Raw genomic sequence first — 18,245 nt, 5'->3', positions numbered from 1 at the left:
AAACCCTACGCGCCAAACTGTACCAAACAGCCTGCTCGCCGTGCGGCGCCAAAACATTCTGTTGACCGGTCAAAGGGCAACGAACAGCAGCGAAAAACAAACATTACAAAATATAACCGCACTCAAAGTGTATGAGCAGGTGTGAACTATTGTCGTCAAAGTGCGAATTTGTTTGCCCAGAAAAGTGATGGCAAACTTACCACCGTTCGGGTATAACACCCCTCCGCCTCCTCACCAATATCCTCAACCCCGACCTATATCGGTAGGCTCTCCGAATCACCCTGTACCTCAGACTCCAACTGTAATTAATTATGGTATACCAGCACGTGATCCGATCGAGAATACTTTTACACGTATGATCGATCAACTAAACTTTTCTAATATGAGCGTAGTGAATTTGAATGAGCAAATAACTGCTATGCAAAATGCGATAGACAGTTTAAGGCTGGAAAATTTCAGACTGAACAGTGCTTTTGATGAGATGCGTACCAGTAATGTGCCACTTCAGGGTTGTAGTACGCCAAATGGCGGGAATATGTGCCATGAAGCGGAAAGGAACAGAAGTGGATTTTATGAAAATAATGAGCAACGAAGAATTATGCATTGTGTAAATAATAGTGGTAGCGATATTCCTGTCGGCAATTGTCGAAATGACGAAGAATTTGCAAGGGCAAATAGTTTCAATAATAGTGGTAATTACGATTCAGTCAGATCAGTGTGTAATGAAGTCCTAATGGCTAGAAACTGTAATGCTTCGGAAAGGTCTGAAGGCTGTAGGCAGAACAACGCAAGTGTTGGGGTTATCACAAATGTGTGTTGTGGTTCCATGCGTAATAATTGTTACGAAGGCTTTGATCATCGTCTCACGGTAGGTGAAATTGAGTCTGCTTTTACTGATTTTTCGGGCTCCGATCTTCATTCCGTGCGCAAATGGATTAACGATTTCGAAGAGATGGCAGATGCAATTGGTTTGTCTGACATGCGCAAGTTTGTAGTAGCGAAGCGAAAACTAATTGGTTTGGCAAAATTGTCTATCAATACTGCTCATCATATAATTAACTGGAGGGCACTAAGAGATTTCTTGCTTACTGAATTTGAACACAGAGAAAATAGCGCAATGGTGCATGAGAAACTAAGAGCACGCAAAAGGAACATGGGAGAAAATGTTCTCGAATACTTTTTGGTGATGAGAGAGATCGGAGCAAAGGCAAATGTTGACTCTGAATCAATCATAACCCATACTATAAATGGGATTGATGATAATGGCCCTGATAAGATGTTGCTTTATGGAGCACAATCTGTTAGAGAATTTAGAGAAAAATTACGTGTTTATCAATCAATCAAAGATAGTAAATATAACAGTGAGAACCAACTAGTGTACGTAAATGCAGAGAAAAGGTACGGAAATGTTCGTTACGATGGGGGTTGCAAACCAAAATCGCCAAATGGGTATAATAATGCACCAGAAACAACAAAGTGTTATAGCTTTGGTAATGTTGGTCATTTAGCAAGGGAATGCCCAAAAAGATTTAGTTATAAAAATGTAAATATGTGTAATCCTTTTATGGTTTCTAATGGAACGCGCATGACTATTTCATTTGGTGATCTACCTGTAGAAGCTTTTTTTGACTCTGGGGCAGATGTCTCTTTATTGCGAGCGGATTGGGCCGACAAATTAAATCTTTTAGTTGATGAGTGTGAGAAAAAGAGATTAACAATGCTGAATGAAACTGTCAGTACTTTGGGTTCTGCACAAGTAGATATACAAATTGAGCACACCTCTCTTCGCATGGATTTCGATGTTCTCGCTACAAAAGATATGTCCCAGAGCGTGATAATTGGAAGCAAATTATTGATGTACGGTGATGTTAGCATCACTGCTGACGGAGCTAAATTTTTAGCAAAAGAGCATTATTTCTCCATGAGTATTTCGACAGCAAAGGCTGATAATGATTTTGATAATGAAATTCATGATTCTTTTATTCCTTCACTGTGTAGGATTATTGCGGATAATCCTAAGACATGGTACAAGCAAGTCAAAGAACTGAAGTCATTTTTGAACAATATTCCTGAAAAATATATTACTTCCAAAGAGACTAACGTTAAAAATAAAACTAAATTAAAATCAAAAGATGCTTCCGAAGTTCAGCAAAATTCCACATTTAGTAACAACAGTGATGTAAGAAATACAACAAATACGAGAGATAGTAAACAGAAGATTGTAAATCAAACAATTGGAAAAACAATTGAAAAAGAAAGAGTGCCTTATGGAAAAAGTTTTAATGAAGTGTTAAATGACGTTAAACATTACAACGTTATTGAAAAGAAAAAGAGTGTAGGCTTTGAAAATAAACTAGTAAGGAAAAACCAAAATCAATTTAAGGAAGATGAGACAAATACCGAAAGAGTAGGTATTGGAGATTTAGTAGTAACTAATCAAACTCAGTTTCGAACACATATAATAATAGGTGATAAAACAGAGTCAGGCTATGCAAGTGAAAACAAAAGCGATGCTGTTAAGAAAGTGAGTAAATATGAAGTAAATATCAAAGAAAACTGTTCAATTGAAAAACATAAAATAATGATGAAATAATATTGAATAATGTTCGTGAGAGCGTCATTCGGGTCGAATGACGGTCAGGATGGCCGATTGTTAGGATTATAAGAAGTTACCCGTAATAATTTGAGAACCAATCACAAACAAGCTCATTTGCCTTCTCCAATTTCTACCTTGCGGCTATAAAAAGCGATTCAAGACAATGAGCAAGTCAGTTCATATATTGGAGAAGGCAAAGGAACGGTCCTGTTGTTAACGAGTGCTTCAAGTAGCGAATAAACGGTTGAACGTATTAGACAGTGTCTTAAATAAGCGATCCGAAAGTCTTCCCAAACTTCGTTGGAAAAGTATTCCAACATGTATTTGAATTTGTTTTTATTTTTGCTGGAATCATACATACCTATAACATAGTCACCTATATCAAGCTAATGTTTGTCTCATAAGACAAATGATAAGTGAAAGCTCCAATGCGCCATGTTTTTGATCATTTATGACAATCAAGTCTTATCCTGTTCAGATAATAGGTAAGAAATATTTGACATTATAATGTAGTTATACATGTAGTTCTCTACATTCTAAATTCACCAAATGTGTATGTTGGTTTATATACATAGTCACTTTTATGACTAATACTTGTAGTTTTGAAGTCACTTGTAGGTCACGGTCACTATTTCGATCATTTTGGTCAATAAAGTCACTATTATTTTGCTATCTGACCGCTACCAGCCCTGATCATTGAATTCATCCAGAAATTTAGCTAGTATTGCGCATTTCATTCACCACTGGACTATCGCAGAAGTTTTTACAAGTGCGGGAACGCCAATAAAAGTGCGCGATTGCATCAAATCCAGTCAGTGTCTTCGGCGGGGTTATTCATCGCAGTTCAAAGAATATGTGCTCTGAAGACACCAACATGATTCAATGCAATCTCGCACTTTTATTCACATTTTCGCACTTATGAAGCCGCCCTTCGCAAACTGAACGAACATTCTGGAGGAATGTCCTAAGAAATCAGTTGAATCAGGAATTATTGTTTTAGTTCTTCAAGATGTTCTTAAAGGAAATCTTGAACGAAATCCTAACAAAACTAATAGAAGAATCACTGAATGAACTTCTAGACATTGCTTTCTTGGAAACTTTTTTCGAAGAATTTTGGAGGAATCTCTGATGGTGGAGTCTCTGGAGTAATTCTTGAAGGAATCTTGAACCAAATTCATGGAGGAGTTCCTTAGAAAGGCTGTTATAGAATCAGTAAATGAATTATTGCAGAGAACTTCGGAATAATATTTGAGAGTACCTTTGGGCAAATACCTATATAGGTTTCTGATGAAATTCTACTAAATTTTTGCCAACAAATGAGGATCGGGCCATTTGGCATAGGGTCGTTTGGCATAACGATTATTTGCCATACACAGAATTAAATCTGTTTAGGAGTGACATGAGGATTTTACCCACCCTGGAATACACCCCTGTCATTATTTTATGGTTTATGAGAAATTTAAGATAAATGAGTAGAGAGAAAGATAATTACGTCATCATTACACGATCGCAACGAGTCGATCGGTAAGAGATTAGAAGGTTGCAGTTTTAGTGCTACTGCAAGCAATAAGGTGAACGGTCACCAAGTATTTATCTAAGAACGGTTCTATATATATGTGAATACTTAACTATGAAGATGAATGTAGAATCGTGGAAATATTTGTAATGTTGAAATAAATGCAGTTTGTGCTGTAAATAAATAGTGTTTAACGCGAATATAGTGTTTAAATGTTGTCGAGTTACCAAACGAACGCTTTGAGGAAAGCAATGGATGAATCCGTATGGACTTGAATCCCAGGAACGGAGAAGGCGTTGGCAATCCCTATCTACTCACGGATTGTTCTTTCGGAGGCCTTAACCCCCTACGATGTTGCGGGTCGGTGGATCTAAGCCCCCGTCAAGCTAAATGACCGTATGACAAATTACTCAAATTCGAAAAACTGCTTGTAAATCCCAATCTCTATCATTTTCTTGTTATATGTTTAGGAATTTCTTCGAAAATTATCTCAAGAACCAGCGATTTCTCAAAAAATGCTAAGAGGAATTTTCTATAAGAAATTCTGTAGCACTACAATGCTACTTTATTTAGTAATTTCAACATTATAATAAATTTCCCAGGATTTTTTCCAGTTATTGTTCGAAAGATTTCTCCAGTTTGTACCGGAGTTCTTTAATGAAAATCCCTAGAGGTTTATTCAAGATTTTGTAAAAAAAAATCGTTTGCAGATTTTCCTTGAAACTCAACAAGAATTTAAGTAGGAGCTCCTTACACGTAGGGTAGGTGTACCAATTATGGATGCAATATGTCAACAGTAGTAATAAAAATCAAGTTGTAACCGCGTTTCTAAAACGCAAGCATGACTTGTTGGTGTCAATTACTAGTTTAAAGCCTTGCGAATCTGTTGATTTAAACAGTTTTAGTACTAAATTGACTTTAAGCTTCTAAAAATGGATTTTAAAAAGCGATGTCTTTGTACCAATTATGGCAATAGCGTTCCTAGCATTCGACATAAAAGTGTACCAATTATGGACTATCGAATATTTGCACGAAATGAACTCAAACGCCATAAAGAGCGAATGATAATGCAACGCTAATATGTAATGAAGATATCGCTCATAAAATTTTCCAAATATTTTGGGTTAAATAGATGTTAAATCAATTTTTTGCAATGGGTTCATGGGAGAAAATTTATTTTCGAAAAAGAAGTCAAAATGTAGTGTAAATGCAAATTATGATACAAAACAGCATTAATGATCTCACATTACCTTTCCAGTGCCAATTTTTAACGAAAAAAGAGGAAAAATTCAAAAATCGAGTGTCGCTGAAAACCCCTCTCTATCAAGAAATTAGCATCTTCCGCTCACGAACGTTTTCGAACGTGTGATTGAAAAATCTTAGTAATTCGCGTCTACGAAGGTAATTACCACAGTTGACCCTATGCGTGAAGCTCCGATTATTTTACCTGGCAAAGCATAGGAAGTCAATTTTCAAATGCTTCTAAAAAATTCAAAACACTTTTTAATTAAATTCTGTTAAGTGTACGGGGTTAGACTATTGATCAACTATATAATCAGCAGCATATTGAGAAAAATATATAAAACTCAAAATTATATGCCTAAAATGTAGCCCATCAAAAGTATATCAACATATACTGAAAAGATTTTAAATAACTACTGTAGTTAATTTTATATGAGCATTTGAAATTTCGCTTCCTATACCTTGCCGGGTAAAATTTTCGACGCTTCACGCATCGAGCAAACTTTTCCCAGATGGCAGCACCGTACCTTCGTACACTCGAATTGAGTACAAAACATGAAGATAATGCCTTACCGAACCGTCCCGTCGTGGAAGTTGTAGTAGATAAAAAGATATAGGACGTTTTCTCGGTCGATGTTAGTTCGCGGCGGTTTTTACACAACGTGTCGGCAGCAAAATTTCATTCTTTTCCGAAATTCTTTTGGGTTACTACAATGGCGCAGTGAGTGCTCCCGTCCGGTGAGTATCCGGTGGTGTAAGTTAATCGAAACTTGGAAAAATAGTGAAAAGTTTCCTGAAGTATGGTGTAGAGAATAGGGTTAATAAGAGCAAGCAAGTGTACGAATCGAGAGTTTAAAGTTTAAAAGTCACTGCTGTCGCATTCCTTGCGCTTACCCGCCATTGTCTCGTTACGTCGATGAAAACGCGAACGCGTGCAACTTCAACGGAATTAACCAACAGAATGAGCTCGAATCCCGAAAGATTGCGTCGCCAAAGTTACCGAATATCTTTTCTCCTTCTCCCGATATCGCCGTGCATATCTCTCTCGCTCACATACTCACACGCTTACCACACGCTCCCTTTGCTCGTCTCTATAGCTGACGGATTGTCGTAGCTCTTCGTGTCGAAATCCGATTTGCCTTCCCTTATTATTGTTGTTCCCTCCTTTTCACCCTTACACGATACGCTTCCAATCGCAAAACGCAACATACTGTTAGCCATCTATACTTTGGTAGCGTAACTAGTCAGATGATGAGAGATTTGATTTTTCACGCATCCATCACATGCCGCTGTGGGGAAAAATGTTTTATTTTCCTGATATAAGACGGTTCACAGTGAAACAGTTAGGCGGAAAAGGTAGGAATATCCATTCTCTATGTTCTACATACGTTTGTTTTTTGTATTATTGCACTACTTTCATAAAAATTGAGATCCGGCTGGTAGGAGCACTAGTTTGAAGTTGGAAAACCAGGATATGTAGGGTTAGTTTCATTGGAACTTTCGCCTGAGCGATTTTTGCGCTTGAATAAAAGACGCTTCGGGACATTCTCCGCTGCCCCTAAAAATACCATTGTATAGATAAATGAATTTTCTACCATTGGATCTCATTCAATTTGATACATAAGTGAAGTAAGCGGTGAAAATAAATATTTTGTTCCGAATGTTTTGAAACCATGAATGAGTTTGACATTGCTCTCGTCAACCATCATCATGACGACAGCAGCACACCCCACCGGACGAATTGTCGTCTTGGGAGCGAATAGCTTTGGTCGTGACATAAACTTCGTACGACCCGAAGGCTATTCGGGTTTCCACGTTTATACAGCTTTCATTCTGATCGGCACGAAATTAATCGATGATTTTCATTCGCCCTAAATACACTCTGAATTTATCGTACACTTGCTTGCTCTTATTAACCCTATTCTCTACAGGAACAACAATAATAAGGGAAGGCAAATCGGATTTCGACACGAAGAGCTACGACAATCCGTCAGCTATAGAGACGAGCAAAGGGAGCGTGTGGTAAGCGTGTGAGTATGTGAGCGAGAGAGATATGCACGGCGATATCGGGAGAAGGAGAAAAGATATTCGGTAACTTTGGCGACGCAATCTTTCGGGATTCGAGCTCATTCTGTTGGTTAATTCCGTTGAAGTTGCACGCGTTCGCGTTTTCATCGACGTAACGAGACAATGGCGGGTAAGCGCAAGGAATGCGACATATGGGAATTGGATTGATGAAGTGTCGACAAAATGGCGGAGATTTATGGAAGCACGTGGATTAAAGCTTAGTGTTGAAATTTTACTGTTTGGATTTTGATGACCGATATCGGTAGCACGAGAAAAAAAAAATCTGAAATTGGCATTGGAATGTAAAGAAAATTTGCGGAAAGAAAAGATTTTTATTGAATTCCTGGAGCGTGAGGTCTCTAGAAAAAAAAATATTAAGGAGCGAGAGGTCTCCGATGTTAGGAAAAGTAGATGCCGGAGCGAGAGGTCTCCGTGGAAAAAAAAAGTGGAGCGAGAGGTCTCCGAGCACAAAATAAAATGGAGTGGAAGGTCTCCGAAGGTAAAACAAAATTACGTTTCGTAGCAAGTAGCCTACGGGAAGTTTTTTTTGTGGAGGAGAGACCATAATATTATAGAAAAACTGAGTGGATGCCAGATTAAATGATGTCCGAAGTTGTTGAGAACTGCTGTTTTGTTTTAGGATTCGTTCTAAATTTGAATTAGTTTAAAATGAGATTGAGCTGGATTTTGGATGGAGTTTGATTGGATTATTGAATTGAATTTTAATTCGATTTGGATTGCATTTGAATTGCATATGGACAAGAGTTGGATTGAAATGGATTTGAATCTGGATTGGATAGGGATAATCGTTTTTATTCGTTTTTGTATTGGATTAGATTTGGATAATATTTCGATTGGATTTATAATAGATTGGGATTGAGTAAAATTTGGGTTTGCATTGGATTTGGATTGGGTTTGGATTGGATTTGGATTGGATTTGGATAGGAGTTGGTTTGGATTTAGATTGAATTTGGATTTGGATTGGATTTTGATTGGATTTGAAATGGATTAAGTTGGATTTGGATTGGATTTGGATTGAATTTAGATTGGATTTGAATTGGATTTGGATTTGATTTGGATTGAATTTAGATTGGATTTGGATTGAATTTGGATTTGGATTGGATTTTGATTGGATTTGAATTGCTGGATAGCTGGAGTGAAAACTATTTTTTGGATTATGTTGATGAACCGATTCGTTGATAATCTACTCATCAATGGAAATGGACGCTTGCCACATCCATTTTTGACTGAGTGGATTTTCAATGGAATCGCTGATTTCGATGGATTGAATTTGGATTGGATTTGGATTTGGATTGGATTTGAATTTGGATTGGATTTGGATTGGATTGGATTTTGATTGGATTTGAAATGGATTAAGATTGGATTTGGATTGGATTTGGATTGAATTTAGATTGGATTTGAATTGGATTTAGATTGGATTAGGATTGGATTTGGATTGAATTTGGATTCGGATTGGATTTTGATTGGATTTAAATTGTATTTGAATTGGATTTCGATTGTATTTGGATTTGGATTGGATTTCGATTGGATTTGAATTGTTGGATAGCTGGAGTGAAAAGTCTTTTTTGGATTATGTGGATGGAACGATTCGTTGATAATCTACTCATCAATAGAAATGGACGCTTTCCACATCCATTTTTGACTGAGTCGATTTTTCAAAGGAATCGCTGATTTCGATGGATTGAATTTGGATTGGAGATGGTTTGGATTTTGATTGGATTTGGATTTGGATTGGATTTGAATTTGGATTGGATTTGGATTGGATTGGATTGGATTTGGATTGGGTTGGATTGGATTTTGATTGGATTTGAAATGGATTAAGATTGGATTTGGATTGGATTTGGATTTGGATTGAATTTAGATTGGATTTGAATTGGATTTAGATTGGATTTGGATTGGAGATGGTTTGGATTTTGATTGGATTTGGATTTGGATTGGATTTGAATTTGGATTGGATTTGGATTGGATTGGATTGGATTTGGATTGGGTTGGATTGGATTTTGATTGGATTTGAAATGGATTAAGATTGGATTTGGATTGGATTTGGATTTGGATTGAATTTAGATTGGATTTGAATTGGATTTAGATTGGATTTGGATTGGATTTAGATTGGATTTGGATTGGATTTTGATTGGATTTAAATTGTATTTGAATTGGATTTCGATTGTATTTGGATTTGGATTGGATTTCGATTGGATTTGAATTGCTGGATAGCTGGAGTGAAAAGTCTTTTTTGGATTATGTTGATGGACCGATTCGTTGATAATCTACTCATCAATAGAAATGGGCCCAGATAGCCGTAGCGGTAAACGCGCAGCTATTCAGCAAGACCAAGCTGAGGGTCGTGGGTTCGAATCCCACCGGTCGAGGATCTTTTCGGGTTGGAAATTTTCTCGACTTCCCAGGGCATAGAGTATCTTCGTACCTGCCACACGATATACGCATGCAAAAATGGTCATTGGCATAGTAAGCCCTCAGTTAATAACTGTGGAAGTGCTCATAAGAACACTAAGCTGAGAAGCAGGCTCTGTCCCAGTGGGGACGTAACGCCAGAAAAGAAGAAGAAGAATAGAAATGGACGCTTGCCACATCCATTTTTGACTGAGTCGATTTTCAATGGAATCGCTGATTTCGATGGATTGAATTTGGATTGGATTTGGATTGGAGTTGGTTTGGATTTAGATTGGATTTGGATTGGATTTGAATTGGATTTGGATTGGATTGGATTCGATTTGGATTGGGTTGGATTGGATTTTGATTGGATTTGAAATGGATTAAGATTGGATTTGGATTTGGATTGAATTCAGATTGGATTTGAATTGGATTTAGATTGGATTTGGATTGGATTTGGATTGAATGTAGTTTGGATTTGGATTTGGATTGGATTTTGACTGGAGTCAAATTGTATTTGAATTGGATTTCGATTGTATTTGGATTTGGATTGGATTTCGATTGAATTTGAATTGCTGGATAGCTGGAAAGAAAAGTCTTTTTTGGATTATGTTGATGAACCGATTCGTTGATAATCTACTCATCAATAGAAATGGACGCTTGCCACATCCATTTTTGACTGAGTGGATTTTCAATGGAATCGCTGATTTCGATGGATTGAATTTGGATTGGGTTTGGATTGGAGTTGGTTTGGATTTAGATTGGATTTGAATTTGGATTGGATTTAGATTGTTTGGATTGGATTTTGTTGGGATTGGAATTTAGGACGGATTGGATTGGATTAGATTTGGAGTGGAATTGGATTTGGATTGGATTTAGATAAGAATTTGATTCGATTTGGAATGTATTAGGATTTCAATTGCATTGGATAAGGATTAGATTGAATTCAAAAATTTCGATCAGAAAAAAGGCGCTTACTTGATCGATTCCTTGCAGCAATATTCCATGTACCAAGATAGATCAAGAAATAACTTTTCAGTTGCGTATAAGGCTTTAAAATGCAACTTATATTATCAACTAGAGTAGAGGAGGGGAATATTGTAGTAGATAAAAGTTATTTGTTAAATGCAAGAAAAATATTGAGTCTGAAATATCAATAGTAAATTGTTAATAAGTTTAATTTCAAATAAAAAATCACTGTTATATCCAGAAAGAATATTGGCATGACCGAAGCATGGTAAAAAGTTGATATTCCAATGCAGTTAAACAAAACACACAACCTGAGTAGTTAGTTTTCAGCGTGTCTGGTATAAAACAAGAAAACATAATTTGTTGTACGAAAGGAAATCGGCAAATGAAAGAAATCGCGTTGTGTGTGAATGAGCCTCTTTAGGGTCATCTCTGCAGAGAGCGCAGAGAGCATTACTGGCTAAGAAGAGGGGTAACATTCGGGTTGCGAACGACTAGATGGTGGTAGATGAAGGATTCGGGTTGATACTAGAGCAGAAGGAATGAACACGACAGAAAAACGAAGCTGCTCGCAACTGATCTTTTGCGTCGGGTTGCGATAGCGGCTATGAGGAGAGGTCTTGAATCTGTTGGAATATGTTACCACGATAGGCCGTTTTCTCGGTCGATGTTAGTTCGCGGCGGTTTTTACACAACGTGTCGGCAGCAAAATTTCATTCTTTTCCGAAATTCTTTTGGGTTACTACAGAAGTCACCCGTAAAATAGCTTTACTTCTTTTATTTTACTGATCAAAAAATGTAAACAAACCGCCTCCAGAGTATTGCCATAATTGGGCTCTCATACACTCTTTGTACCAGTTATCGACATAGTGGAAATAACACGATTTCCAACTTAAAACAGTAGAATTGATTGCATACCAGCTAAATTTATTCATTTGTTCTCACTAGGTAACATACATTCATCGGTTGAAACAGTTTATCCAGTAAAAACATACATTTCGTAACGGAGATCCCTTAGCCAACTGCTAAGAAGGTGACATATAGGGTAGAAGTACCAATTATGGCTATAGTACCAATTATGGCAATAGTGGGAATAAAAAGAGATTTTTCTTATTGTTTCACTAGACTATAATGGCTTATATTCACAGGAATGATTAAACTATTTGTTTTTGATGGTAACTAAACCTTGAAAAGAACATTCGTGCAATAAGCTTCGAAAAATGAACATTTGAAAATTTTGCCTCACATATATGTCACCTTCTTAGCAGTTGGCTAAGGGACCTCCGTTACGAAATGTATGTTTTTACTGGATAAACTGTTTCAACCGATGAATGTATGTTACCTAGTGAGAACAAATGAATAAATTTAGCTGGTATGCAATCAATTCTACTGTTTTAAGTTGGAAATCGTGTTATTTCCACTATGTCGATAACTGGTACAAAGAGTGTATGAGAGCCCAATTATGGCAATACTCTGGAGGCGGTTTGTTTACATTTTTTGATCAGTAAAATAAAAAAAGTAAAGCTATTTTACGGGTGACTTCCACGACGGGACGGTTCGGTAAGGCATTATCATTATTATCACACGTTCGAAAACGTTCGTGAGCGGAAGATGCTAATTTCATGAAAGAGAGGGGTTTTCAGCGACACTCGATTTTAGAATTTTTCCTCTTTTTTCGTTAAAAATTGGCACTGGAAAGGTAATGTGAGATCATTAATGCTGTTTTGTATCATAATTTGCATTTACACTACATTTTGACTTCTTTTTCGAAAATAAATTTTCTCCCATGAACCCATTGCAAAAAATTGATTTAACATCTATTTAACCCAAAATATTTGGAAAATTTTATGAGCGATATCTTCATTACATATTAGCGTTGCATTATCATTCGCTCTTTATGGCGTTTGAGTTCATTTCGTGCAAATATTCGATAGTCCATAATTGGTACACTTTTATGTCGAATGCTAGGAACGCTATTGCCATAATTGGTACAAAGACATCGCTTTTTAAAATCCATTTTTAGAAGCTTAAAGAAAATTTAGTACTAAAACTGTTTAAATCAACAGATTCGCAAGGCTTTAAACTAGTAATTGACACCAACAAGTCATGCTTGCGCTTTAGAAACGCGGTTACAACTTGATTTTTATTACTACTGTTGACATATTGCATCCATAATTGGTACACCTACCCTATGTGAGGCAAAATTTTCAAATGTTCATTTTTCGAAGCTTATTGCACGAATGTTCTTTTCAAAGTTTAGTTACCATCAAAAACAAATAGTTTAATCATTCCTGTGAATATAAGCTATTATAGTCTAGTGAAACAATAAGAAAAATCTCTTTTTGTTCCCACTATTGCCATAATTGGTACTTCTACCCTACTACAATAATTTTCATTACCGAAGTGTTCAGCTGTCGAGATTTCAACAGAAACCGTGAAACATTCTAAGTGTGTAAGTTTTCACGCCAGCAAACAATACAACTATTATCCCAGACAAACAGACGACACACTCATAATTGTCCATCAACCACCTTTTTAGCGACCAATTTAAATATATGGTAGATGGCAAATCCACCACCCGCAGCGCTCGCATAGTTTTTGTTCGCATTTGACGTTTAATCACTACCGACATCTGTTGGTACATCGGCCCCAAACATCAATTTTAGCATTGGGTGTGACGTCATCGTGACTAAGATTTTGAACGCAATTTCTTCTAAGTTCTAGGTCATCGATCATTCCTACACATATTTCACAATAATTATCTTACCCATTTTTTTTTTGGACATCTTTACAGTATTTCATCAAAAATTTCTACACAAGTTTCATTAGTGATTACTTTAGGATTTCCTTTAGATAAATCTCTCGGATTTTTTCAGTGATTTTTATAGTTGCCAGAAAAATATAAAGATAAAGGAATCTCTTGAACAATTCCTGGAGATATTCTTACAGAATCATAAAGAAATCTAGGGTCAAAATTTCGTCTATTTTTTCCTTAAAGCCATCTGTGTAATTTATAAGTAATTTTTAAAAAAATCATAAATTGATATCCTCGAAAAAAACGATTCTGAACGGAAAATTTAGAGAAAATCCTTGTAAATTCGATAAAACAATCATTCAGAAATTCTTGGAGAACTTGACTTCCTTGAGAAATTTCTGGAAGAAACTTTGGATGATTTGCTTAAGAAATACCTGATGCATTTGAGCTAGCTAATTCCTGGGATGATTCTTGAAAAAACAATCCAGATTGATAATAAATCTTCGAGCTGTTTAGTGGAACACCTATAAATAAACGGAAAACCGAATTTAGTACTACACCATTTACTTCCGCTTGAGTTTAAACTCTAGCGGAATTGAACGTTACAGTACTAAACTCGGATTTTTGTTTATTTAATCCAGATTGAATTCTTGTATCTGGAACGAATGTTTTAAGGACTTTCTTAGGAAGTCCGAAAAAATCACTATAAAAACTCCTGGAGTAATATCTGAAGGAAACTTAGCACATATATCTGAATTAGTGATAAAATTCAAGGAGAAAAACATTAAAAAATGCATGAACTAACGTAATCCGGGGGCAAATTGATCACTATTTTACATTTTTTTTTGTTGTGTAATCCTTCGGAATTCAAATATTGCCAAATAAAATTCCAACAAAAGCAGTACTCCATTGATCTTTGTCGGTTTATGTTATTGACTTTTCATGAAATAATATTCATCATACCAAAAAAATAATTTTAATATCAAAAAATTAAAATTACGCATTGGGGTGAAATTGCATATATAACAAAGCAGGTTTAAGAATAAAAAATGTCCCTATCTACTAAATTTTGGTCTCCTGAATACGAAAATTGTGCAAACATTCTTACAACTCGAGTATTTCTGGACAAACATTTAAAAAGGGCCCAAGAGGTCTTTATGCAAATGTAGGCAATTTCCCTTGAAATAAGCACATTATTTGGGAATAAACGGTTTTATGAGCAAAACACTATACTTGCTATGCTGTATAATATCGAAAATGAGTTCAGTAGTTGATACTTAAGCTAACAAACCATTTGAAAGACTTGAATATGACATCTAGGCATGGCACCAGTGGATTGTTTAGCACCGACATTTCCAAATGTATTGCTTACACCTTCAAAAAATGTGAATATTTCTATGCAAAACTGACCTTTATAAAAATTAAACAGTTCAAAATCATCATTAGACTTCTATAATTAGAACTATAACTGAAATGTCTGTGGTGCCAACGAAACCTTCAGCATCCTTGGGAGGAAATGTGTTTTGGTATCGACCTGATCAAATTCTCCCCAAGCCTCCGGATTACGGTACCCATATTTCGCTCGCGCTCATAATGTCACTAAAAAAAACGACACGGACTCTAACTGTTATTCAAAAAATGTTTTGTAAAAATATGTTGTCTGGTCTCTTAATAAATTAATAGTTGATTAGAAAATACGTAAACCTTTTAAATTTTATACTTAGATTAGGTCAAGAAGAGTCTCCAAGAGATCGCAGCAAGCCTTGCGCTCGGGCGGTTGCGTTTTGAATTTTCTGTCACGTTTTCGGCTGGCAAAAATTAGAATCGATTGTTGGTGGTACGCCATTTTTTTTTTAGTTTTGCAAATATTATTTTGTGATGTTCTGCGGGCTAGATTTTCACGTGATTCGCAGTAATTTGGCCGGCACTACGTCACCCGTATTTTTCGTTTGCTCACACTAATCGATTTCAAGGTCTTCGTGCAATGCAATGCTTTATAGCTAGTGGAACAATTCGAATCTTTCGAAAAAGTGAAAAGTGAAGAGCGAGTATTTTGTGATGGCAGAAATCAGAAAGTTTGTCAGTGTTCATTTCTAGAGAAACGACGGATTGCAGGAGAGTTTCAAAAAAAAAAGAATTTGATGAGATTGTTCTGATCAAATACCTATTAAACATTTATCGGCCAGAACGTCTACCGAACGTATTCTATGACACTACCACAACATCACACTACCACATACCACAACATCCCGCAACATCTATGAGAGGTCGTAGAGTTCTCTGCATCTCTCTTAAGTAGGTGTTCAATCCTTTCCCATTCCCCAAGCTTTCGCAAGGATGTGGCCAGGACAGCTTGATTATTGGAAAATGCGTCTACCTTGTCTAAGAGTTAGTCCCAAATTGCTAATATTGGTAACGGACGCGAAAGAGGCAAACCGGGCAATCCCCATACAATGGTCTAGGACTGTTGTACAATAGCCTGGGACATGGTTATATGAAAAATTTAGATTCTCGCTCCAGTCCACTTTTTGGATAGCATTTGGGTCCCATAACAACTGTGCAAAATTTCAACTCGATTGGTAAAACTATATTCTAGCGCCAGCCGTACAAATTTTGTATGGGATTTACTATGAGAAAACTTACTTTTGCGAAGAAAAATCGCCAGAAATCGCCCGTTGTCTTCTATAAAAATCTCGCAGATATCGATAGGTATTTTTACGATGAACAACATTGTCGAAGACCGCAAAGCAATCCGATGCTTGTAAAAAAAGTTATTAGGCATAGACTATTCGGAAATTTTGCCCAATTTTGTTATTATTGTTATTTCTTTATGTGTTAAGCAACGTCGCCTTGCCAAAAGGTTTTCATTAAATAACCTTTTTCACAAGTGCCGGATTGTTTCGCGGTCTTCGGCAATATTCTTCATCGTAAAAATACCTATCAATGTCTGTGTTCAGAATTTTTATACAGTTAAACCTCCATGAGTCGATTTTCCATTACTCGATATCGACTCATGGAACCATACTAAAAATCATATTTCATGGTTACTATGATGGTCCCCTCAAACAGCTTTCCATAGCATTGCTGTTCCGTGACTCGATATTTCCATGAGTCGATGGTCCCTTCAATATCGACTCATGGAGGGTTGACTGTAGATGTCAATGGGCGACCTCTGGCGATTTTTCTTTTGCAAAAGTAAGTTTTCCCATAGTAAATCCCATACAAGCTTTGAACGGCTGGCGCTAGAATATAGTTTCACCAATCGAGCTGAAATTTTGCACAGTTGTTATGGGACCCAAATACTATCCAAAAAATGGACTGGAGCGATAATCCAAATTTTGTCCCACGCTACTATACAACCTCCGAATTTGTGCGAAATGCATAATGCTAATGCTAATGTCAAGGAGAGGCTTTTTTCATGCTTTTCAGGCATGAACTCTCTAAAGTTCCTATATTAGGACAGTCAGTCCCAACAAGCTCTGAATATATTATCTCGTTTGTTCGAAAAGATGCCCTTACCTCATGCAAATCCAGGTGGTTCCACAATCCCTCTTTGCTCAGATAATCGTCGCTACAGATGGCACAGTGGTACACTATCCGCGGCGAGCACATCTCCCGGTGCTGCTCCAGGTCGTTCTTCAGGACCTTTTCCAGACAAATGTCGCACTCCTCCCGCACATCCTGAAGGTGCAATTCGTTTTCCAATTGTTCATCGCCTTCGGCATCGTCATCGGGCGGAGGTGATATCCCTCCATTATCCGACAGGATGTCATCTATTTCGCAGCATTCCACATGCACCAAGCATAAGTTGCAGAGGTTGTGCTGGGAAATTCAAATGAGTTCGAGACATAATTTGGCAAGGGGAAATTATAATCTTCGCACTTACCGGCGTTAAGTGGGCTGCACTTTTCTTACAGAAGGTACAATCCATTTATAATACTGTTGTGTATTAGACGATATTTCAAATTATAATTTAGATGTGAACAAAATTTAAACTTCGTGTACTGTTTGGTTACAGTCTAATAGCATGTTATTGAGCCAAATTCAAACATAAACAAGCCGAATTGAAGTTTGAGTTAGTTATTCATCGAATAAAGACTATCGTACACATATAGTCATAATTGTCCTATAGGCCTTTACATGTGACAGGTCCGTCTATGCATTTGTTTACATCGGTGGAGAACCGGTGCATACACGAGGCTGTCATTTCCATAGAAGAACTGTCAAAGAGCTTCCCGATCAGCTGTTTTTGAACGTCATGTGAATAGGCCTATAGAGAAACATAGCTTCTCAATACGATGCCCTCCATAAGGGGTCATGCACAAATTACGTCACGCTCCAAGGGGGGGGGAGGGGGTCAAGCCAAGCGTGACAAGCCTTACAAAATTTTCGAAGGACTCATACAAAAAACGTGACAAATGAGGGGGAGTGGGTCGAAAAAGTTGAAATTTAGCGTAACATAATTTGTGTACCATCCCTAATGCATTCTATTCACAACGATGTACAGTGCTGTTCTGAATAATAGCAGCGCATGTCGATTTTCATACAAAATGCTCAACTTTGACATGCTGTAGTTTTGTTCCCTTTCATGCAATCGAGCTGAAATTTTCTCCACAGAACTACAAATATGATCAGTTTTGTAACTACAAAATTTCAGTTTTTTCTGAGTCCCTGCCGAAAAGTGAGAC

The 18,245-nt window shown here is 36.9% G+C and overlaps 1 protein-coding gene across 2 annotated transcripts in view; it reads right to left on the bottom strand.

The window, feature by feature from the left end:
• Nucleotides 1-17,623, bottom strand: part of LOC5566708 (zinc finger protein 521) — a 28,603-nt gene extending 10,980 nt beyond the window's left edge. For both annotated transcript variants that reach the window (XM_021855654.1, XM_021855653.1), the window contains exons 1-2: nucleotides 17,444-17,623; nucleotides 17,077-17,379 (exon numbers count right to left, since the gene is read on the bottom strand). In XM_021855654.1, the coding sequence (XP_021711346.1) occupies nucleotides 17,077-17,379; nucleotides 17,444-17,488 (348 nt within the window). In that variant the 5' untranslated portion in view covers nucleotides 17,489-17,623. The remainder of the gene's footprint in view (nucleotides 1-17,076; nucleotides 17,380-17,443) is intronic.
• Between the last annotated feature and the right edge of the window lie 622 nt (nucleotides 17,624-18,245).

Source organism: Aedes aegypti, chromosome 3, assembly GCF_002204515.2.
Source record: "Aedes aegypti strain LVP_AGWG chromosome 3, AaegL5.0 Primary Assembly, whole genome shotgun sequence".
Lineage (NCBI taxonomy): Eukaryota > Metazoa > Arthropoda > Insecta > Diptera > Culicidae > Aedes > Aedes aegypti.
This window is presented reverse-complemented; position numbering and strand designations above follow the sequence as displayed.